At 40.7% G+C, this 23049-nt stretch overlaps 3 protein-coding genes across 9 annotated transcripts; 2 read left to right on the top strand and 1 right to left on the bottom strand.

The window, feature by feature from the left end:
- Positions 1-467: 467 nt before the first annotated feature.
- Positions 468-8505, top strand: RB195_005751 (uncharacterized protein; the record flags this gene model as incomplete). 5 transcript variants are annotated; one of them, XM_064178461.1, is made up of 9 exons in its annotated part: positions 2004-2065; positions 2329-2413; positions 3324-3494; positions 3554-3667; positions 6230-6405; positions 6467-6636; positions 7344-7489; positions 8267-8367; positions 8472-8505. In XM_064178461.1, the coding sequence occupies 9 exons, from the start codon at positions 2004-2006 to the stop codon at positions 8503-8505; spliced, it is 1059 nt and encodes a 352-aa protein (XP_064035503.1). The 5 variants fall into 5 exon arrangements, with proteins under 5 accessions (XP_064035508.1, XP_064035507.1, XP_064035503.1 ...); XM_064178462.1 differs by lacking the exons at positions 8267-8367; positions 8472-8505 and adding an exon at positions 7848-7930 and having other exon boundaries at positions 7344-7484; XM_064178460.1 differs by lacking the exons at positions 2004-2065; positions 2329-2413; positions 6230-6405; ... (2 more) ...; positions 8267-8367; positions 8472-8505 and adding exons at positions 483-571; positions 720-814; positions 1609-1694; positions 4931-5170 and having other exon boundaries at positions 3324-3485.
- Positions 5201-5663, top strand: RB195_005752 (uncharacterized protein; the record flags this gene model as incomplete). Its single annotated transcript, XM_064178464.1, has 2 exons — positions 5201-5377; positions 5514-5663. 2 exons carry the CDS (start codon positions 5201-5203, stop codon positions 5661-5663), a joined length of 327 nt encoding a protein of 108 aa, XP_064035506.1.
- On the bottom strand, positions 8127-22085 carry RB195_005750 (uncharacterized protein; the record flags this gene model as incomplete). 3 transcript variants are annotated; one of them, XM_064178456.1, is made up of 10 exons in its annotated part: positions 8127-8347; positions 12632-12700; positions 12757-12901; positions 12992-13108; positions 14315-14452; positions 14512-14578; positions 14639-14773; positions 18907-19052; positions 19120-19211; positions 22037-22085. In XM_064178456.1, 10 exons carry the CDS (start codon positions 22083-22085, stop codon positions 8127-8129), a joined length of 1179 nt encoding a protein of 392 aa, XP_064035500.1. The 3 variants fall into 3 exon arrangements, with proteins under 3 accessions (XP_064035500.1, XP_064035501.1, XP_064035502.1); XM_064178457.1 differs by having other exon boundaries at positions 22037-22055; XM_064178458.1 differs by lacking the exon at positions 22037-22085 and adding an exon at positions 21093-21099.
- Between the last annotated feature and the right edge of the window lie 964 nt (positions 22086-23049).

The raw sequence follows: 23049 nt of genomic DNA, 5'->3' as shown, positions 1-23049 counted from the left end.
GGTGAATTTGTTCTCGAATTGAATTAAATTGGTGATTTATGTCCTCTCTTTATTCATTCTTTTTCTTGTAGATTTTTTTAAAATCTAAATTTAGATCCAAAAGCTTTATAACGTGGAAAGTCTTCCGCTCTTTTATTTTCTCTAATAACACCGGTTAATGTGGAAAAATCTGAAATCATCACGAAGCGGTAATGTTGTTAAGTATTGTAGACGGTTTATTTCCGCATTTTTTGGATTTGCCTTACTACATACTTTTCGAGACCAAAATGTAATCTTTAATCTTCAATAATTTTTTTCTATTCGTCCTTTAAATCAATGATCGCTCGCATCCTGAACGCAGCAAAAACAACAGAGCGATGCAAGAAATGATGATAAGGCAGCACTAGTTTTCGACTGAAAAATCAACTGCATATTTGTGCGTGATTACGTTGATTGATTACATTGTTGCTGGAATCTTTAACCTAAATATGGAATCAGATAATATGATTGTATCGCCAGTGGACTCTCTGCCTGTGGGCTTCACCACCTCGAGGAAGTCGAGCAAGGATGTCATAAGAAGAAATGGTGTTCCGTGAGTTAATGCTAAGAATAGATCAATTCAGCAGAACTTATCTAACGAGTTTGATAATTTTCAATGGAGTAACGTATACTGAATAAATAGGAGTTGTCTAGAGTATAGTTCTCCATAACAGAAAGTGTTTCAAATCGCTTCAACTCAGAGCAACAGCAATTCTCACAAATTTCGTGTGCGGTATGATTGGACCCGGTTGTTTCTCTGTGGCAGTATCTTTCAAGCAGTCGGGATTGTGGGTAGGTTGTTTCGAGATCCTCCAAGAAATTTAAATGATTATTTCTTTCAAAAATAGCTACTCCTTTCCAACAAATGTCCATTACGCTACTTCATGACTTCTTTTATATATTTACATAAAAGAAAATAAATATACAAAACGAATACATACATACCTTTTTTATTTACATAAAAGTCCTGACATCTCAAGGGATTAGATAATATTGAGATGTGTTGAACACCTGTATTTTTCCTCATGAACTCTAGTTTGCCCTGTCTGTACCCTTCACCGCTTCGAGGGAATCGAGCAGGGATGTCGTAAAAAAAGTGGTGTTTCATGAGTTAGTGGTAAGTAAATGTTAGTGTTGCATTTTCAAAAGATACTTGCGGATGAGAGTTTCTTCTTCGCATCTAGAAAATAGTAAATTCCACTTTTAGACAGTTTATGATGATTTCTGCGCTCCTCTAGAATAAAATTTTGAATAAGCGTTTCTTCAATCCCCTTTTCGAACTTTCTGAAAATATTCATTACACGTATATTGCTTCAATAGTCTTCACTAGAAACTTTCTTGTAAAGCTTACTGTTAATTGTTAGGTCGTCTTCTTTTTTGGACGTTCTATTCAAGATTTTCCAGCACATTCTTGAATGAAAGGGAATCATTTCTTTATTTCTAAAATAATAATTTGGAGAAAACAAGTAAAACGCTGAAAAAACTTCATCAAAACAAGTTAAAAGCCAAGAAAATCTGCAATTTTGGCTTGAAATGTCAATTTCCGCGTCTGTTATTATGATATTTCCGTATTATTTACATGCTTTCTAGACGAAATGCTTACCTATTTTTCAACTCCTGTAATGCGAACCTACTGCTTGTACTTATCTGGAACACTAGCTGGCATTTTCAGGGAGGTTTGTCGCTCGTTTTTGTCATGGGGATCCTCAGCTTGATATCAATGTATAAAATAGTGCAATGTTCACAACATCTTTGTAGATTGTAAGTATTTAAAACGTTTCCCACTTTTCTAAAATCTTGAAGAATTCATGTTCTTTGTCTTCATAGCCGATTTCCGTTGAGACTATGTTGCTTTTGCTATGTTATGGAAATTAAAATGACTACTGGTAGCGTTATTTAATTAGAAGTATTGTATTTTCTTCCCAATGAATCAATAAATAAATAAAAATTTTGGTGTCGATGGACAGTCGTTGGATTATGGTGATATGGCGGCCGAGGTATGTCGTCACAGCTATCGATGGATGAACGGGTATGACAAACATGCGAGGTGAGACATTTTGCTCTTTAGAAAAGGCATCTGGACGGAGAAGAATAAACGCGGAGCTACATCTCCTTAATTAGCGTATGAAGGAAGAGTACACTGAAGAATTCCCACGAATGCAAAAGTATGCATGTAGAAGCGTTGTTTTGCTAATGAGAAACGTATGAAAAAATATGCAAATCTTCTATCTAAGGAACGAATAGCAACATGATGAATATCTTCTAACTTGAACACTTCTCATAACATTTTGAAATTCTGTTTATTTGTAGATGGATCGTCAATGGTTGCTTGATAGCCTTTCAGCTTGGCGTTTTGAGCGTCTGTTTTGTTTTTGTGGCCGATCACATTTTAGAGGTTGGTGCGTTTTTTTTCTGAAATTTCTTCTTATTATTCTTATTATTATTGCTATTCTACGACAGAAGACGAAATTGGATGCAGATTTGCGTCTTTTTCGTTGTCGTGTGCTTTCCGTCGGGGTACCCCACAAGAGAACGCTTTTCGTACTATGAGATGGTTAATTTTTTCTATAGTATCTCTCAAATGCGGTCCGTTTTGAACCTGTAAATATGAGAATTTTCATTTGATTCCAAAAAGAGTTCTTTTTTTTCGCAATTTATCGGAAATCTCTTCAAATATCAAGTAAATTATTTCTTCTCCATAGAAAGAGACCTATCAATTATGTTGATTTTGAAAATCCTGTCATTCAAATTTTTATCAAGGACTAACTCTGTAGAAGATTATTATTGTTATCATCTAGGCATGCAGGCCCACCAGATATCTTAGGCCACACCGAACTATTGCTTGATTACTGCATTTGAAAATACTAGAATAACTACAGAGAAAAATGTTATTTTTGCAGTGATATCCTTCATGATCGTCTGCGTTATTCCTGGAAATTCTTGACAACTCTTTGAAACTGTTGAAAATAAAGATTTTGATAATGACTCAGCTTGCTAAAGTGTAACCACTAGTATTTTGTTCAAAAAGTGTTTCAATTTGAGGTTTTAAGAGTTCTAATTGCACACAATCGATAGAGAGCGCGCAAATGAATCCATGGGAGTCTATACTTTATAACAGAAATCTGATTTAGACGAGACAGACGCGAACGCGCGCCTTTTTCGTCTTCTTTCGAAGAATGAGCGATTTAACTCTATTGTTTACTACTATTTACGGAAATTTGTTCTTATTACGGAGATGTACCGGATCAAAACGAAAGTATCAGCTATGTTCTCCTTGTTTGCATTAATTCTACTCCTATTTTCAGGTGATCGAATTCGTTCTTGCAAATAACTACAAGTTATCCAAGACGCACATTATGTTAATGTATTTTCTACCACAGTTATGCTTGAGTTTCATCAAAAACATACACATCATTACATTTTTATCGGTATGCGGAAATGTAATAATATTTGTTGCTGTTGGGCTAGTAAGTAAGGTGTGTCACTCTATTTTGGTGGAATAAACATTTTCGGAGTCCGGATAATGGTATTTTAGGAGCTAATCTTCCATGATAAGTACGCGCACCAGTCTCTCCCTCCTGTCACTAACTTCGAAGGAGTTACAATGGCTGCCGGCGGGTTGATTTACGCTTTTGAAGGACAAGCTATGGTAAGAACTGTTACTGTTGAGTTGTCGTTTTTTGTGAAGGCACTAGCGATTTAAAAAAAGCCTTCTGAATCACTTGTGGCTTTATTCCAGTAATCAAACGTTGTAGAATTGCAAAAAAGATCAAATCAAATTCACTTCTACTAGAGTAATGTGCTTTCGGAGCCTTATTCAAATGTGCCAAAGGTCGATGTTGTCTGTAGAATGCGAACACGAGCATGCATGAACTGCTGGAGTTGAAATACTGAAGTTGATTACCTCCTTGTCTCTTAGGGCATTAAACAGTTTCAAACGTTCCTTTTCTTTAGCCGTTCATTAGCCAAGCTTCTGTAGCAATATTCGTTGCATTTTCATTGCTAATAATTCACCTGTATCATGTAGAAGTGATATCTTTCAATCAGTGTCGTTCTTTGGTTATCTTTTGATGGAAATTGTTGTACTCAGCTCAGTAAACACGAGTTTCTAAAAGTTCTAGAAGGAATTCCGGCTTACCGTCAGAAAAGAGAGTGGATGCTGCGGCAGCTTTAAGATGATCACCATTCATGCTGACTTATCAACTAGTGGCGATCTCGTCCGTTCTCCTACTAGCTGTTAAAAACTCACAAAACTACAGAAGTGAATTCCCACTATCAGTGCATTCTAGGCTAAATCAAGGGCGTCATTAGCAGTCGTAAATCCAACACTAGAAACGATCGGAATTAAATCAGATTTTTAATCAGATTCCGAGTCATAGGTTCTGGTCTGTATCCAAAAGATGAAAAATAGAAAATCTGGTGGGGACGACAGAATTAGCGCAAAAATGCTGAAATATCTTCCTCCTTCTGGGATTCGTGAGATGACAAAGATCAACCGTTCAATTTGGATAGACGAGAGGATACCTGACTCGTGGAGATGCGCTATCATAATTTCCCTCCACAAGAAGTGATCCGTCACGGACCCTAGGAATTATCGAGGAATCTCTTTGCTGCGGGTTATGTACAAGGTATTGGAGCGGACTCATTAAACATCGCGAAGAAACAATGCGCAATCTGGCTTTCGTCTGGCCGATCTACGATTGACCAGGTGTCCATCGTCAAGAGAGTGATCGGAATCTGGCAGCAATATTCAAAACCAATGCAATTAGCGTTTCCGTTTTCGACTCTCCTCATCGAGGCCGTCTTCTCAACACGCTCCGCGCCGATGGAGTACCAGGAAAGTTCGTTCGCTTGCTTGATGACATGAATCAACGAAGTTTAAACACCAGCCGGATGTACAACACCGTTTGAGGTGTTAACTGGAGTAAGACAAGCTACCAACAACATTATGCGAGGAACAGTAGATCTGTGCCTTCCTGATATCATTCTAGCACCATCAGGACGTCCTTTGTCCGATCTCAAGTACGCTGTTGTTGTGTTCGCGGAAAGCAGTACGAAGCTTCAACATGTTGTCCACCTTGTATTGAAACCTGGGCCGTACGCTGAAGAGCAAGGGCAGCTACGAGAAAGATATTCGGCAAAGATGCGCTAAGGCCACTTCTGCATTCAACTCCCTAACGAAATGCCTGTGGTCGACCCCCATCACCAACGAAGTCAAGCTGCGAGTCTTCCTATCCGCATGATCATGATCATGATGTACGGATCGGAGACTTGGGCAGCACCATCTAAGGTGATGGAGAGGCTTGATTGCACGAAGCGAAAGCTGCTTAGACGGCTACTTGGCTACTTTTGGCGCAGGGTATGCCACAATGAAGATCTCTACGCAGAAATTGATGTGGTTTACCGGCGGATGACACGTGGAAGACATCAACATCTTGCGCTGCCAGCAAAGTGACTAAAGTAAATCGTCTTCGCTTCTTTAGTCACATATTAAGGAGACCAGCAGATCGCCTTGTTCAACGAGTTTCGAGGAGTTTGTCGGGTTCAAGCTGGAAGAGGCCAACTGGCCGAAAGCGGAAGATCTGGGCTTAAATGATGAAAGAGGACATGAGGACACTCGGCGTGGATATGCCGAGTGTAGCTAGTTCAGGTGATAGTTGATGGTTCATAATGATAGTTCAGGCGAGACGTAAGGTTTCGCAGAATGTGGAATAGCGACGAATGGATTGATTCTGTGCAAGCTCGGCACACCTCGGCGAAGATGCGGGTCCTGCACGATCCATCGGAGGTCCGAATCCGCCCTAGTGCTCACCAAACCCTTCATCCCTCCGGAGTCGATAAATTGGTACCACACTTGGATGGAAGGGAAAAAAACACTGACTTGGCACATCGGCTAGCCACCGCAAGTCATTGTATAGGCCAGTTACACGTTCGTAAAATCTCAAACGATTCTGAATTGAAGTGAAAGTGTGAGCGCATCCCAAGCGGATTGATTAACGCCAGAAACTTTATTCCTTATCCTTTATTTCCTCTGCAGACTTATGTGTTCACAGCCGGTCTACTGTTTGGTGGTTACTGAGCGCATGGCTGTGAACGCACCATAACCATCAAGAGCCGTCCGGACAGCCTTAGACTTTGTCGAAATCCACCGATGCCGAACCCTTCCAAGACACCGCATTCATGGCCACGAATTGACCCGTTATTCATTCAGGTGCTCGCTCTTGAAAATCGCCTTAAGCATTCCTCTGACATGCTTGGAATGAACGGTGTTTTGTGCACGTCAATGAATCTTGTCATGTTGCTGTATGCTTTCCTCGGCTTTTACGGCTACTTAGCATTCGGTCCGTCAGTAGCAGACAGTCTCACACTCAACCTTCCCAATTCAAGGTAAGCTCACTTCTCAACAACATATCAAACGATTTCTCAGTCCCTAAATAAATCTGTTAAGCCTAACTATCATCGTGAAGGTCTTATTGGTGGTGAAGATCTTCCTTGGTTCTGCTTTGCAGCTGTATGTTATCGTCGTAATTTTGACTCCTGCTATGACATCGAACTCGTCTAAAAGATCGCCTGAGTGGAAAGAAAACATACTGAGAGTTGGACTAATGTCATTTTCGCGTAAGTTTGCATAAAGCTGAACATTAATCATTGCTGGTTATTAAGGAGCGGCACCCAGTTGAGCTAGAGAGGGGTGTAGCGCGGAATGCGGATAAGTAGTCCTTGCACAAATACAAATAAAAAATGGTGCAGCCAACAGAAGTTCCCCTGTTAATCGTGTTCTGACAGATGAGCTGTTAATGTTGATTTCCAACCATGTGTCCTTCAATGGCAGATCCTAAACTTTGCGAATGTGCCGCATTTCTGTGCCTTTATTCAGTATCACTCTTCAACCCTTAGAGGTGTGTTCTGACAGATGAGCTCAAGTCAGATACTGCTACGCAATGAAAAATTGTCTGCGAGTAATTGCATCACGTAGCGGAAATTTACATCCATCACTAAAATTCGTCCCATCATTAAAATTCCCTATCTAGTAGACTGTTGAGTTTCGTAAGGAAGAGCCCTTGCAACTGGTTTGCTTGCGCAAATAAACCAAATAGTATAGGATAGCACAGTTGGAGAAGTCGCTGATGGTTCTATTTCTATATTTGTGCTGGCAAATGTTTTAGATGACAGCTCTGAGGTGACTACTGGTCTATTGTCGGCATAGAAGGACTCCTCTTAGGAACATAGTAAGCTAAAGGAGCACAGTAATTCTTAGCTCTTGACACTTAGTGCTGCTATTCTGAAAACAATTTTTTACCTGAAATGTCAAGGGATGATTTCAGTATTCGTTGCACTATGTGTACCACATCTCTATGATATCATCCCTTTGGTGGGGATCACCTCCGGCATGCTACTTTCCCTCATTCTACCTGCATTTCTTCACACGCTCACATTCTTGCCGATCATCGTTAAGGAGAAGAAAAGTGTTGTATATGCTAGTTGTCTAGTCTCGTTGAACTTTTTACTGTTATCATTGGGATGCGTTTTTCTCATAACGGGTTTATACTCGACCATCCATTCCATACTTTCTAAATATTCTTTGAATAAAAATTCCTAGGTATCCTGTTTCAAAAAAAAAAACTGTGCAACTTAAATCGAACCTACTAGAAACCGTAGTACACTTGGGAAAGTCAAATGAAGGTGAATGTTCATTTTAGATCATCAATGTGTTGGATTGTTTGTTTTATTAAAAGAAGTTTATCATCCATTCGAAAATAAACCATTTACAAAATCACAGTAATTATGTTGATGTGAAGAAGATAACATCCTAAAATGCGATCTTTTAGTCGCACCCGCAAAAGAGGAGATCCGTCAGTATCGAAATACAAAAAAAAATGAGGTAGTAGGGAAGACAAAGGCGATGAGCTAGAGAAATAGAAATACTGTCCCTATGTGAGAAGTAATTGTTAATATAGTGTTTTTTCCGATTTTTTGGTTCCGATTATGCAAGTACGGAATTAAGAAGTGCTGAAAATTAAGCGATCGAAGATGAGCAAGATCATAGAGTAACCTGTCAGTGTTTGGGGGGCAATGAGTTGTGTCGTTTATGATTTTTAGTTATGATACTATGATGTGGAAGCAAGAATGAACAGGACAATGAGCACACATATGGAGGAATAACTCTGTGTGCTCGAGGAATACGGTATGCAATTAGCGAATGAGTTGTTGAGATCCTCATTGTAGGTAATGACGTCACGACGTCCAGAGAACATCCAACGCAGATGGGGCATCAAAGATTGTACATCTGATTGTGCGTCACGTGCCATTGCCACAAGGTACTCGTCTCCTGAAAAATAGCAACAATAGGTAAGTGAAAATTGTTTGTTTCATTTCTTACTCATTCTCGACTTTTTTGTCCAATGGTCCAATTAAGAAGAGGGAATATACTTAGACCTTTTACCACTTTTTAGGATCCAGGAGCAGCGACATGCGTGTGATTTCTGAGTTTCAGCCCCATACCAGCACCACCGGTAGGTTTTAGGAAGCTCTACAACTCTAGAGAATGTACACTTTTTTATGGGTGTGTGCACGGAATTGTTATAATCTGGGACTAAGCATGATAGTTTAACTGAAAAACTGAACCGAACTCTGAGGATAGAATGTGAAAAATCAATGACTGAGACGGGTGGGGAAGTGACACATGTGTTGAACCGAGAGCAAGGCGTCTTTGATTAGAACAAGGCAAAGGGAGCAAGGAGTGTAGTATCGAGCAGAGCAAACGCGTTCGTTGCGACGGACGAATTTCCCTGTATTGACTTTACTTTTCCATGCTTTGGGAGTGGAAACGACGGACAAGTGGTGCAGAAGGGAAAAAAGCGAAGACGATCAATGCACACGATTCAACTCTCCATATGTTTGTCATTCTGCACATTTCACGTTGTGTGCCTGCTTGTATTCGCTTTATTTCAATAGTTTCTGTACAGATGTTTCAGCTGTGCTAATACCGAACAGTTGTGCAGACAATGCGGAGTTCGAAAGTCTGAATTAGGTTTTCACTCATATCACTACTGCGTCAGGGCTTTGCTGTTAATTTCTTGACCTTCTTATTCCGTACTGTATTTCTATGCCTATTATTATTATTTGCGGAAGTATTTTTCGGAACTGATAAGCTGATTTAACATACAAACATAAAACTTAAACGGAATCCTTAATTTGAAGAAATGTGGAGGTTAGCCTTTTCTACATCACATTTCCTCTATAATATCTACTTGTACTGTTATTCGCATATATCTGTTATTTACTGGGATACTATACTCATTCATTTACTCCGATCAAGTAGAAATCAGTATAAGAGCAATCTGCTAACAATAAATGAGGTAACAACAACGAGATAAAAGCATTCTCCCTAAAATTAGAATGGTGGAATGTTCTCAGACATATCATGACACGATCGCGACAGCTTCATTGCGGAGTATGAAACTGCATATTGCACAATGGCTTAATGTCTCAAGAAAATAAGGAACGTTTGCGACACGGTAAACTGCTTGAATTGAAGAATATACAGAACAGGTGAAACTCAAGGTGGATAAAGAAATCACATATCGCGGAATGGATTTTTTCCGCGATCTTTTCTCTCCCTTAATTCCCATGGTAGCAGATTGTATGAGGGTCTCGTTGCGAAACCATCAACCAAACCATCAATCATCGCTAGTCATTCGTGGTCTTGTCGTGAGAATTGGTACCCACGGCTATCACTTCACCATCAGACACATCTCACTCATCTCACAAGGCTCTCATCACCATGTTCTGCTCTCATTGTTCGTATCGCAAACGTTAGCCCACGTCGTGTCTATTTAATTCAAACTCCAGTATCTCAGAGTTGTCGTTATTTACAAGCATCTGGCGTAACTTGTTCTGTCGTGAACCCGAAGATCGAACTCGTACGATCTCAAGATTCCTGTGGAAACACTTTACTCGAGTACTCTGGCGCCGCCTCTCCAGAAGCCCAATCATTCTCTCTTCCTATCATTCAATTTATGGCTGGAAATCGAGACAAAGCTCTCAAGAAGATTTATCTCCATTCAGGACATTGAACTACCTTTAGTAGACGACATCACGCGAAAATCAATGCAAAAACAGGAAACGGGAAGCTTAACGTATGCTAAAAGATCGCAGTGGAAAAGAGGATTATTTTTCTTAAAAAACCTCCCTTTTTCCTAATTATCTGGTAAAGACAAATGAAAGGACAACAGAGGAATAAAGAGATGAATGACTTATTAAAATGAATTAAAAACAAACTATTTATCATTTAACAAATTATTTATCATCCTCGAGACTGCACAAACTGCATTTACTAGAGTTGAGGCATCTAGTTTAAATGTGCTCAACTTTGAAATAATAAGTAAGTTTGAGGATTATGCGTCTCTTTGAGAAGATTTCCCGAAGTGCAACTACTGGATCATGTCAAAGAAATCTCAAAACATTTCTGCTATTTTTTTTTAAAGAATAGAGGTTGTTCGGGCTGAAATCTTCGAAGGATGTCGATCTATAAGATAAACTAAAAAATCCAAAAAAATCCTTATCCAAAATCACCTAGAGAAGTGTGCACTACAAGAAACCAAGAAAAAGAACATTAGAAACATTTCCTCTCAGCATATTCGAAACCAGATGGAAGACAAACGATTTTTGAGCACTTTGCATGTTGTATTATACTCATTGAGGACGTTTACCCAATTCTGATATTTTGTAAATCTCCTACGTAATATTTATGGTGGATGATTGCTCAACCAGATCAGAGATCAGCAGCTGCTTACATCTATTTCTTAGTTTCCCTTCCGTAAGGAATCCGCCAAGTACCATTAATTTACAAACTAATTTTTTGAAGCACAGTTCTGCCTTTATTTCCTTGTTTTTTTTTTGTAAGAATACTTTGTACTTCTTTTTGTAATAAAGTGATTTCATTCAGTAGGCTCACCAACACTGTTCGCTTGATTGATTAAGAGAAGATTAAAAGAAGCAGCTGCAAGGTGCAGTCTGCAATGGTTTACAGAAGAAGAGTGGCGATAGTCGATCAGACATTCAAGTGAACACTGAAGGCTACTCCAAGTGGAAGAAATAGCTCGGAAGAAAACTTATTATCATTTCAGAATAAGATTGTTCTTTTCTAATTATTAGAAAAGAACAATCATATTCTGAAATGATGGTCAACGAAATCTGCACGCAGTCATCATAACCAAAACCAGGAGAAGCAGAAGTAGTTAGTAGTAACCTACCAGTAAAACCTTAGAAGCAGGACAAGAAGGAGTTTGGCAGACTTTAATGGGTAGCCGAATTACAAATACAACAGTTGAATGCAGGTCCAAATTCTCCATCATCATGCACTAGTTGGTACTTCCTACCGCTGCTCTTTAAGAGCAAAAGGTCTGACCAATATCGTGCATATATCAAACTAGTTGATGCAGGTTCCTGCCACTCGCTCTGCTGTAGTTCTCACGACCAACCAGTAGTTAGGGCCAGCGCTCAACATTCGAGGATCTCGGCATCTATTCCGTACATTTGGACCTGCATTCAACTGTTGTATTTGTAATTCGGCTACCCAGTGAAGTCTGCCAAACTCCTTCTTAGTTTCCCTTTCGCAAGGAATCCGCTTTCTCTTCCGTAAGGAATCCGCTAAGTACCATTAATTAACAAACTAATTTGTTGTAGCATAGTTTTGCCTTTATTTCCTTGTTTTTTTTCATCATCTTCCGTATCACCTTTCTTTCGAGCTTTCAAGTATTCAGATTCAAATTTCTCGTATTCCAGTGGGAATTTTGGAAGTATTCGAACAACATTATTTTTGGTTGGCCAAATATGTCTTAGAAAAGTAAGTAAAAACCACGTGACCATCTGGACAACTTTTATGATCACCCTTTAGATTTTCTGTTGTGCTAAATGTAGTGCAGTGCTTTACCATCTTCTAACACTGCATTAAAGGATAAAGGATAAAGTTTCTGGCGTTAATCAATCCGCTTGGGATGCGTCCCCACGTTCACTTCAATCCAGAATCGTTTGAGGTTTACGAACGTGTATCTGGCCTATACAATGGCTTGCGGGGGCTAGCCGATGTGTCAAGTCAGTGCTTTTACACAGACAAGTCTGGTACCAATTTATCGACGCCAGAGGGATGAAAGGCCTGCTGAGCACTAGGGCGGATTCGAACCTCCGATCGATCGTGCAGGAAGCGGAACCTCTAACGACTACACCACACCCGCTCTACCACTGCATTAAGACCACAAAAATAGACCATCTTACCATCCATATGCTACGTGTGTTTCACTCGGGATCCGAAGGATCCTGCAGGAGCATAGGATAGGGGGAGTGAGAAGAGAGGTAGAGGCCTCAAAGTGACAGACCAAGTTGGTTGCATGCATTCTACTACTGAAGCAATGACGCCTGCTGCTCCTCTGAGAGCGGTGCCGGTGTATGACAGCCGAAAACATGTAAGTTCCTTTGTATTTCTAACTGAAAGGACCTCACCGCCGTTATCACTTTTTTATGCTGGATTAACTAGTCAACATTGTCCTAGCACTAACAAATCCTTTCTATGTTATTACGGCATTTAAAAAGACAATATTTAAAGTAATCGTACCTGTAAGCATAAGATCAAATACGCATGCATCAAAGTACTGATCGGTCACATTCACAGTGCGACATCGATCTAAAAAAATATGAATGGAACAGCATCGCTTATCGTTATCTGAAAAAAAAACCAACCAATAGCAAGTTTAATTGGTACATGCAGCTTTCGAGCGTAACATTTTGCATACCGATTAGGAGCTACCAGAGCTTTTTCGATGGCAATTATCGATTGATTTCGACACCCCGTAGTGCACAACGTTTCGGATGATGCGGAGGTCCCCTGACAGAAGCGACGTTAAAAAAAGCTGTGAGAGGCATTTTTAGTTTTTTCAACAGGCCAAAACCTTTTCGTCCTAAGTGTGATGCTAACCTGTAAATTTTCAGGCACTATAACAGAAACACTGAGATAGGGTCCCCTTCTTCGTATGTGTACGTTGGAGTGGATATGGTGCATTGCGATCTCTACGTAGTTACCACGAGCAATGATCTGAAAATGCTATGATCGTACAGTGTTCTTGTTACTGTTTGCTTCCTTGTTCACGTTAACCTCGAAGAATTTCATCACATGACGAATGTGAGTGTTTCATTATTATTTTGGAATCATATTAAGGTAGATCTTGAATGTTCACCGGGTTAGATTTCACAGAACTTTATGAATTCACTGAAGAACAAGCCAGAAATAAACTCCAAGATTTCTATGATTTCTTTGTATACATAGGATAGTCCTTCCTTTTCAGGAAAAGCTGACTTGCTCATTAAAGAGGTGAGCAGGGTTGAGGGTAGTTATGAATGTACCATCACCTTGAATATTTCAATTTCACTGATTCATAGCAAACTTCAGAAAATTTAAAAAAAAGATAACTATATAATATCGCAAGTCGCAACAAGAAAAGAAAGACTATTCGTCAAATCTCAGCAATACATTCTTGAGGGAGAGTTTGAGGGTCGTACCGAGTTTGATGTTTAGAAGTTATCTCTCAAATCTGAGTTTCAAGAGAACTGGACTAATTTTACCTTGAAGAGATATTTTTACAAAGATATCATTGTATTTATTTTTACAGTGAGCGAATTTACACGCATAGATCATCATCGAAGTTCAGAGGCCTCGAGGTTGTACATAAAAGACAAAATTACAGTCTGGAGAATCAGGATTTCTGGAAGGTTTCAAACAAAAGATTTTACAGCGAGATCGTTTTATGAAGAATCTGTTCACTATTAGAAATTTGTTCTTGAATTTTTTTTTTGGTTCCCGCTGATCCGTGTATGACTTCTAATAAGTGAGGATATGATGATGATTTAATACATATTATTCCGACGTAAACTCTATTGGTGTCTAACGCTTCTCGGAATTCATCTTCTCTAGATCACAAAATCAGGATTTTTGCTATCACTACTGGGTATCACACCTGACCTGGACCTCGCAGTAACAACAAAATTTTCTTCTGAATCGTGAGGATACTGGAGCGGCGAACAAACTGAATCGTTACCCAGGAATAAATCTACCAACGACCTTAGGTAGTTATCAAGTCTAGAAAACACATCAAATTACGTCTCTTCCCATAAAACCCAATCCAATTTGAGAACAGTACCAGGAAACGTTTATTCTGAACGGAAACATCTTTTTCGTTTCCGGAAATATCCACTCTTCATGCCGGTGAAGTAGAATGATCAAAATTGTTCCCAAGTAGCTCACCTCAACAGCAGTGCGACCATCTTCTGTCTTATAACTAGTTGCTCCGTCCACAAATGAAGTTGGCAGAGTCTCTTCTTCTGATGCTGCTTCGTAGTGAAGCGATCGGGTGCAATTATGACTGCGGATAAGTAGTGTTATCTGAGTTTTTCTTTGGATTAAGAAGGACCCAAAGCCGAGGCTAAGAACATGAAAAATACCTTGGTCACCGCTGTCGTGTATGGCTCATTTCGAATGTTTGCATTTGTTACTTGAACAAGGAAATGTCTGGGATAGAATGCAGGAACTGATGTGTGGCAAAGGTACTAAAACAAGCCTTTTTCTCACCTATTATCGATTAAAGGTCGAGCTCCCTCTTCTGTACAGGACTGCATAATGCCATCGAAGCGTTGCAAATGTGGATCTCCGAATAATGAACACATTCTTATTTTTGATCGAGGTGATTTCGGGAGGAAGTTGCATCTGAATTCGCACACAGTGTTAGGATGATGACAGAAAATTGAAAGGAATCTAACAACAAAATTGGAATAAAGGAGGAAGAATAAAGTGTCTAGCTTGCTCAATCGCTCTGCAATGCATCATTTCTTTCGACCTCAATCCAGAATCGTTTAAGACTCATGAACGCATATGCGAATGACTAGTGTTGGCCAGTCATATACAAGGAAGTGTTTTTATCTTTCCAGACGATTATTATCAATTTATCAACCCTGGAGGGATGTAAAGCCTCGCTTGCCTAGTGCTGTTCCATCTTCGTTTCCGAATCATCGTCCCTGCAAACGCAGCTAATTCTCTTACAACTGTGACACATCAGTGTTCATAGGCACAAATAAGAAATTTACTAACGTCGAAATGAAGTAATCATTGAGTCAATGGAAAACAATAAAGTGAGTGGTGCCAAGTATACAAGTCTGATTGCTACCTGCTCGTGATGACCCTGCTTTAAAGGCATCACCCCAAATCTGGAATCTGAGGTGGTACCTGTTTCAGGTGGAGTATTCGTATACGGGATCGTAGATTAAGGAGAGGGAGGCGATTCCGTCCATTCCTTCCTAATTGCCTTAAAAAGCGGCTTCTAGCGTTCCGGCGCGCTATTTCTTATGTTTTTACTTTTTTACGCCAATTAGCAAGAAATGAACGGAATCACGTACCTCTGCATAAACTAACATCCCGTATACGAATACTTCACCTGAAACTGAATACTCCGTACCACTTCAGATTCGTGGGGTGATGCCTTCAACTAAACGCAATCACGCGTTCGACTGAACGCATTGGGAACGTACGAGCTATATAACCTTGTACTGTTATTCGGCGAAAGATTCCCATACATTGTAAAAAGGTGCTATCATTCAGCACACCGGAGCATGGAATCTTTGCCAACAAAAAATTCATCACGCTTAACTGCGGATCACTGTCGAGAGAACTCCAACAAAGCGACCTGCATAGGCTTTTGCGATATCTCTGTGCCGCTTGCTGCACTTAATGAAGCAGCAGAAATCATTATCATGATCCCGTCGTGAGCACTGAAAATTACACCATATACGGCAACCATGCTGATTATGAGAAAGTAGGTGACTGTGCGATAGCTGGGAGGAACGACAACTACAACCACCTGGTGGAGGAATTTGGCTCAAAATCGCTTTTGTACGACTGCGAGATCGCAGAGGACGTAGACTCTGGATGGTAAGTGCCCAGGCACCTACGAAAACCGCTGATGACAACAATGGGAACGTTCTCTATAATAAACTCAATGCGTTGTTGTTTAAAACACCCGCCTAGCAAGTGGTAATTGTCGGAATGGACGCAAATGCGAATGGTGGACTTGAAGAACAATCCAATGTGCCAGGAAAATGGTATTATCCAGCGGAGCGCACGTCGTATAACGGTGATCGTCTGGTCGACTTATGTAAACAGATGGGCCTCATCATCGCTTCCAAGTTTAAGAGGAATCATCGATGCCATCAGCTCACGCGGCAGAGGTCAACAATTCTGGCGCCTCAAATGCAGCGTAAGGGAAAAATGAAGACTCTTAAATTTTAGCTCGACTACGTTCTGACGAGGAATATCGCTTAGTCAATATCCGAAAATCCAGGATGCATCCGACTCTGACTACTGTTCAGTTCCTCTTAGATACAGTTTCACAAGAGGAACCAAAGAGCTCCTCTCCAACCGAAAATCGACATTACAGGCCTGGAAAAGAATGCAGAACGAAATTGCACCAACGCTTGTCTATACATTTTGGCCAGAAAGAAGCTTCGCGATTCCTTTACATCCAGAATGCTGCAAGAGAAACACTTTTGGTTCAAATCCCGTAGAAGACGGTAGCGTTTGCATCTGCGGAGACAAGATCCACGTACAATTCTGTACGTGTCGCCCGCAGCACTGGTGAGTTCAACCAAGAAGAGCATCTGAGAATTAGGTTGGGTGGTCAACTGCAACAAGACCGCGATGACAAATGGACATCAAGAGCGAAGGATTTGAAACGCTGTGGGAGGACAAGAACCCGCGGAAAACCTATGCTTTACTGAAGCAGTATAGCAGCAAGATGAAAAGATGCTCTCTAGTTCTCAACACTGTCAGTGGAGTGAGTCGTGAAGCAACCCTCCCATTTGGATAGATCACTTCAAGACCCTGCTGTACCGGCAAGTACCGTCAGCTCCTGAACTCGAGCTCGTTCATATATTGACAAATCCCCTTCACAAGATGTTATCTGCATGGATGCTAGGAACTATCGAAAGGAACCTTTTTTCTGTTATGTACAAGGTTGATCCTCGACCAGGCGTTCATCGTTAGAATAGCAATCGAAATCTGGCAGCTGTATTCAAAGCCAACGCAATTAGCCTTTCTAGATTTTGAAGCCGCTTTCGACTGTCCTCATCGAGGCCGCCTTCTTAACGCGCTCCACGCCGATGGAGCAATCAGGAAAGTTCGTTCGCTTCCTTAATAACATGAATCAACGAACAACTGCTGCATTACGAACACCAGCAGACGTACAACACGTACGACGTACGATGTAGTAACTGGGGTACGACTAGGGGCAGTGGCAAGATCATTCTTGCCCAAATTTCTCCATCGACAACATTATGCGAGGACCAGTAGATCAGTGTCCTGTCGATATCCTAGCATCAGAGCGCCCCTGACCGATCTCGATGCTGACGGCGTTCGCAGAAAGCAGTACGACACTTCAACATTGTCAACCTTGTATCGAAGCAGGATACAGCCTATGGACTACGTCTACGCCCTGACAAATGCAAGCAGATGTGGATTTCCTCGAGACCTTGAACGGGAATCAGAGTCGACAGACAACCGATCGAACTTGGCGAGTTCTGTTACCTGGGCTGTACGCTGAAGAACAACGGCAGCTACGAGAGAGATGTTCAGCAAAGATGCGCTAAGGCCACTTCTGCATTTAACTCCTTAATGAAATGTCCGTGGGTGACCCTCATCACCAACAAAGTCAAGCTGCGAGTCTTCTTAATGATGCCAATTGCCTAATGATGTACGAATCGGAGACCTGGGCGGCACCATCTACGGTTATAGAGAGGCTTGATTGCACGGAACGAACGTTGCTTAGACGGCTACTTGGTCACTTTCGGCCTAGGGTATGCCACAATGAAGATCTCTACGTAGAAATTGATGTGGTTTACCGGCGGATGACACGTGAAAGACATCAACATCTTGCACTGCCATCGAAGGTGGCTAAATTAAATCGTCTTCGCGTCTTTAGTCACGTATTAAGGAGACCCGCAGATCGCCTCGTTCACTGAGTTCTGAGGAGTTTGTCGGGTTCGAGCTGAAAGAAGCCACGAATAGCGACGAATGGATTGATTCTGTGCGAGTTCTCGTAGAAGATCGAGAAGGTTGAGCAGAGCTATGTTCAAGAACGGCACACCTCGACGAAGATGAGGGTAATCGCATCAGGCCCTTCGATGAAGTCAAGCAAGTCAAAGATGAAGTGCACAGCATTGATCACTCTTTTCAGGAATGCCCCGCAGCGTTCGACTTTAATTTAGAATTCGTCTCACAAGTTTATGAGCGCGCGTGCAGCCTCGTAATGGCTTGTGGGGGCTAGACGGTGAATCAAGTCAGTGTTGCTATTTTCCAAGAGAAGGACAAACAGTGTGGTACCAATTTAGCGACTCCTGAGGGATAAAACCCTTGGTTGGGATTAGTGCGGATTCAAACCTCCGATCGACCGTACGACCATATCAGAACCTGTTACCGGCTGCGCTACACCGTTCTGAAAAACTTCATAGAAGAATGAAGAATCTGGCGTTGAGATGCTGCAAAGCGTTCCACATCAACATAGAAATGAGGAAGTTTATGGGCGTAAAAATATTTTGAGACTGTTCTTACATCACAGGTGTGTCAAATTGTCTCAAAGTTTGTCCAGTGGCAACTTGAAAGTTCACGAGAAGAAATTCCATTAGTGCTCGAAAACACGAAGAGTTCGAAGCTCAACTCTTGTGCTAAACGTAGTTCGTAGCATTATTAACACAATTTTCTTCCTCTCTTTCGTTCTTTTCTGAACTTTTTTCAGATTGTAGGCAAGTAGCAGGAAAATGTTTAAGAAGATTTATGGAAGGTTGTATACTTACCGATTCGCTTCAGTCGGTGTCTTAAAAGTTGCACATTCGAAATCCCGAAACTGTTTCCTCATAGCGAAAAGATTTGTATAGAGCTGTAAATTACCGCGGCACTCAACAGTTGTGTCGTTAAGGCATTTAAGGTACGTAAATAATGCCTGAAACATCACACTAACTGCGATGAAAAATATTCTAGAATGCTAATAACCCCAGTGGTTCATATACCTGGCAATAGGGCTCGTTACTGCCAGGAGTCAGTGTATCGTAGTGTTTAACTCGAAGAAACCACTGTGAACACTCTTCAAGGCGGCAAACAGCTGGAAAAGTGAAAAGTTTGTGAAGAACAATGGATGCCTGAAATGTTAGACTGTGGAAGTGCATCTCTAGTTTTCTGGAGAGTGACCCGAGAGATATCTCAAAAATCTACGCTTTTTATTCCTTTGCTTCCACGGACGTATGTTTAGTTTTTAGCTTTAATTGTTAGCGTTCATTCTCTACACTGTTCGTCGATTTTTTGGGCCCCAATTTTCTCTCCTTCCGCTTCTGAGTTAAACTAGATTATATGAAAGCGGTTCTTCACACGGGTGTCTTGGTCTAAAAATAGGTAAACCTGAGCACTTAACAGAGAACATCGCTTCCGGATGTGAATAGAGGAAAAGTTAAGCGCAACGGTGCATTGAGGATAATATCTCGCAAAACAGAAAAGCTCTTACGACCAAGTCCTCTTTTCTTGAAACCTCGGCATTGGGAAAAACGAGGTTTAGGTGAACTTTATTATTGGCTTAACTTTTCGACAAACTCGTCTTTATCAAAGACATGAAATTGGTTCGAGGTCTTTGATCCCATGCATATCCCATCAAACTTCTCCTCTCTCCTTGCCAGGCCTCGATATTGTTCTAAGTACACAAGACAAAACTTCTAAAAAGAAAACAACTGACCAGTCTCACCGACTAGCAGGGCCGGTGAACCACGGCATTCTTACAGATTGTCACCAAGGCGAATGAGATCTACGCACTGTGTAGTATCCTCAAGTACTAATGTCTGGATAACGTTAAGCAACTGCATGTGGGACAATCCTATAGCTCACAGAGTGTTACGAACGGCATGAAGTCATTGGTAATTGATAAGCACTCATATCTGTTACTCATGGCTGGATTCCTGACGGAAATCCAGAATGCTTCCAATGCGTTCCTAGCAGAAATTTCGTTCTCAAGCGCCAATATCTTACACTTTATATCAAACTCATTTTCATCACGCTTCTCATTTTTGTGGCGTCCTAATGGTGTTACCGAACTCCCACGCTTTCTACCAGCCAAATACTCTTTGATACGTAGCTTCAGCATCCTTCCTGTTTCTCCAATATAAATGGCGTTGCACGTTAGACATTCTATTTGGTAAATAAGTCCGATTTTCGCAATCTGCAGTCTTACCGAATGGACAAACAGCGCAACACTCTGACACACATTGCCTATCGTAGAACCTATTGCGAACTAGCTGTCGCTTGATGCTGTCGTTCGTTATGTTCACTAGATGATAATCTTATAGCTCACAGAGTGTTAGAAATGTTCTATAGGTATTAGCTATTGATTAGCACTCATTTCTGTTATTCACAGATGGATTCCTCACGTAAGTCCAAGATACTTTCAATGCCTTCCGAGCAGAAAGTTCTTTCTCATGGACTAGTATCATACACCATATTTCGGACTCATTTCCATCATGTTTCTCGTCCTCGTGAGGCCCCAATGGTGGCATCGTGCTTACACCCCTCTTACTAGCCAAATGGTCCTTGATATGTAGGCCCAAAATCCTTTCAGTTTCTCCAATTTAGATGTGATTCATGTCAGGCATTCTATCTGGTAGATTACTCCAATCTTCATCCAATCTCCTGTTTTGCCGAATGGACAAACAACATATCACTCCGATACACATAATCTATCGTAGATTCTCTTACGAACCAACTGTCGCTTGATACTGTCGTTCCAGATGCTCATTAATACAACATCACAACATGTTTTCTGAGCATTCCTTGCGATACCATTTCACACTTGGAACGCCATTGTGCAGTTTAATTTGAGCATTTAAATAAGGCTGCCAAGAATCGCTTGATCGTTCTTGAAAAAGTTTTATTGTACTGCGATTGCTCATTCAAAAATCTAAAGGATTCATCCATTTCGTATTGTGCTGATGTAACAACAAACCAATCATCGCTATATCGGCAGTACATTTGTGGGAGACGTTGTATTATTGGTTGTCCTATTCAACACATAAAGCAAATGGCAAGGATTGGAGCAAGCCCTTGGCCCACAGCAAGTCCTCTCATATGAGTAGTATTTCCTGAACATTTGAAAATGTTGCATTGAAGGCATTCTTTGATCGGGATCATTAGGCTTTGTTTGCTTAACGGCAGCATACCACGTATCTGAGGTGGTGCGGATTTCAGGTGGAGTCATCATATATAGGATCGTAGATTATTGAGAGAAGAATGATTTTTCTCCCTGATTGCCGCAGAAAACGGCCTGGAAGATACGGATCCGAGCGTTCCGGCGCACTATTTTGTACAAGGCGTTTGATTGGAGCGCGCCAGCCTGCAGCCACGCGCCGCATCTTCCGGACCGTTTTTTACGGCAATAGGAAGAAATGGACGGAATCACACCTCTCTCCATAATCTACTGTCCCGTATACGAATACTCCACCTGAAATCCGTACCACCTCAGATTCGTGGGGTGATGCCTTTAAAACAAAAGTTTCTACACTGCGACCACGTCTATCTACCATTTCATATTACGCTTGTAACGTCTGTTCGTTTCGAACATTTGTGTACAAAGACTTCACGTCAAGTGAATTCATGAAACAAAATTGTCCAATTTCTTTCTGGGACGTTCAAGAAATTGTGAAGATATTGTTAGATGAGAGGACACTTTTGGTAGTAACAGATTCACAATTCCTTTTAGACACCAGGCGATGCGATCTGTTGATCCTCCTGCATAACATATCATTGGGCTTATTTTATATCAATATCAGTGAAGACTTATTTTATTAGTCTTCGCTGACATTAATAATAGGCCAATAGGTCGTTCCTTGAAATAACTCCTACGACCAATTTTAGTCAGAAAGAATTTGCATTAACGCGATGGGAACTCACCGTTACAGTAATATAACATGCACGTAAGAAAAAGAAGGGTAAACGTCATCGCACATCATTCGACATTCGGGCTTTTCGTTTTAGTGTCTGTAATGGAGCATGACCTTATTTTACTGGACAATTCCACACATAAGAACGAGAAGCAATTTACAGGAAACCAGGATATCTCAACAAGTCAATTGCAATTGAATTAAGAAACGAAGGAGTAAAATTTGCAGGAATATCTACTTCTTGCTAGTGCCCAAAAGGATAAAGGAGCTACGTGCGGTTGCCGACGTCAATATATTCTGGTTTCTACTACTGGCTAGGATAAGGTAATTCGCAACTGCTGTAAATTGCATTCAGCTATAGTTTACTACGAAATGGAGTTATATTGCTAGCTAAGCTACTACTGGTCTTTGATTTTGTAGATTTTTTTAGTTGATTTTCGGAAAATCAATATTTATTGGCTGTAGAATCTTAGAATTGAAATCGTGAAATGTTCAAGTGAAACATAGCCACAAGGAGAACAAAACTTCTAAACGATATTTTTGTAATTTTAGATATGATACAGATATATTAGATAGATGTATATTAAATATGATAGAAACGCTCACGACTGCTCGATCAATTGTTGAATTGATTTATTTTTCTTGTTATCTTTTTCAGAACTTGCGATGTGTTTTCCACGCTTGGGTTATGGGCATTAAAAATGAACGGTGAAAAGACAATACTAGGATCTTGAATTTCTTTTTCAAAAGTTTTTTTTTCCAAAAGAGAAATTCTCCTCTCTCACTTCTCTGTCAATCGTTTTCGTAGCGCACATTTTTAAACAGCGTCAATGCTGCAGCACAGATGCGCGAGCACATTTGCGGTAATTTACAATAGGAGACGAAGCGGCATCGATGAGTTATTACGCTCGTTTTGTTAAGGTGAAGAAAAGGCATTGAAAAATGTGGAGTGGAGAAAAAAAGGAAGTAGAAGTGCAGGTTAGGAAAAAATGGTGTGCGCTAAATGAGTACTTTGAATCCGTT

This window comes from Necator americanus, chromosome I, assembly GCF_031761385.1.
Source record: "Necator americanus strain Aroian chromosome I, whole genome shotgun sequence".
Taxonomy (NCBI): domain Eukaryota; kingdom Metazoa; phylum Nematoda; class Chromadorea; order Rhabditida; family Ancylostomatidae; genus Necator; species Necator americanus.
Note: the sequence above shows the minus strand (reverse complement) of the source record. Positions and strands in the feature narration are given on the sequence as shown.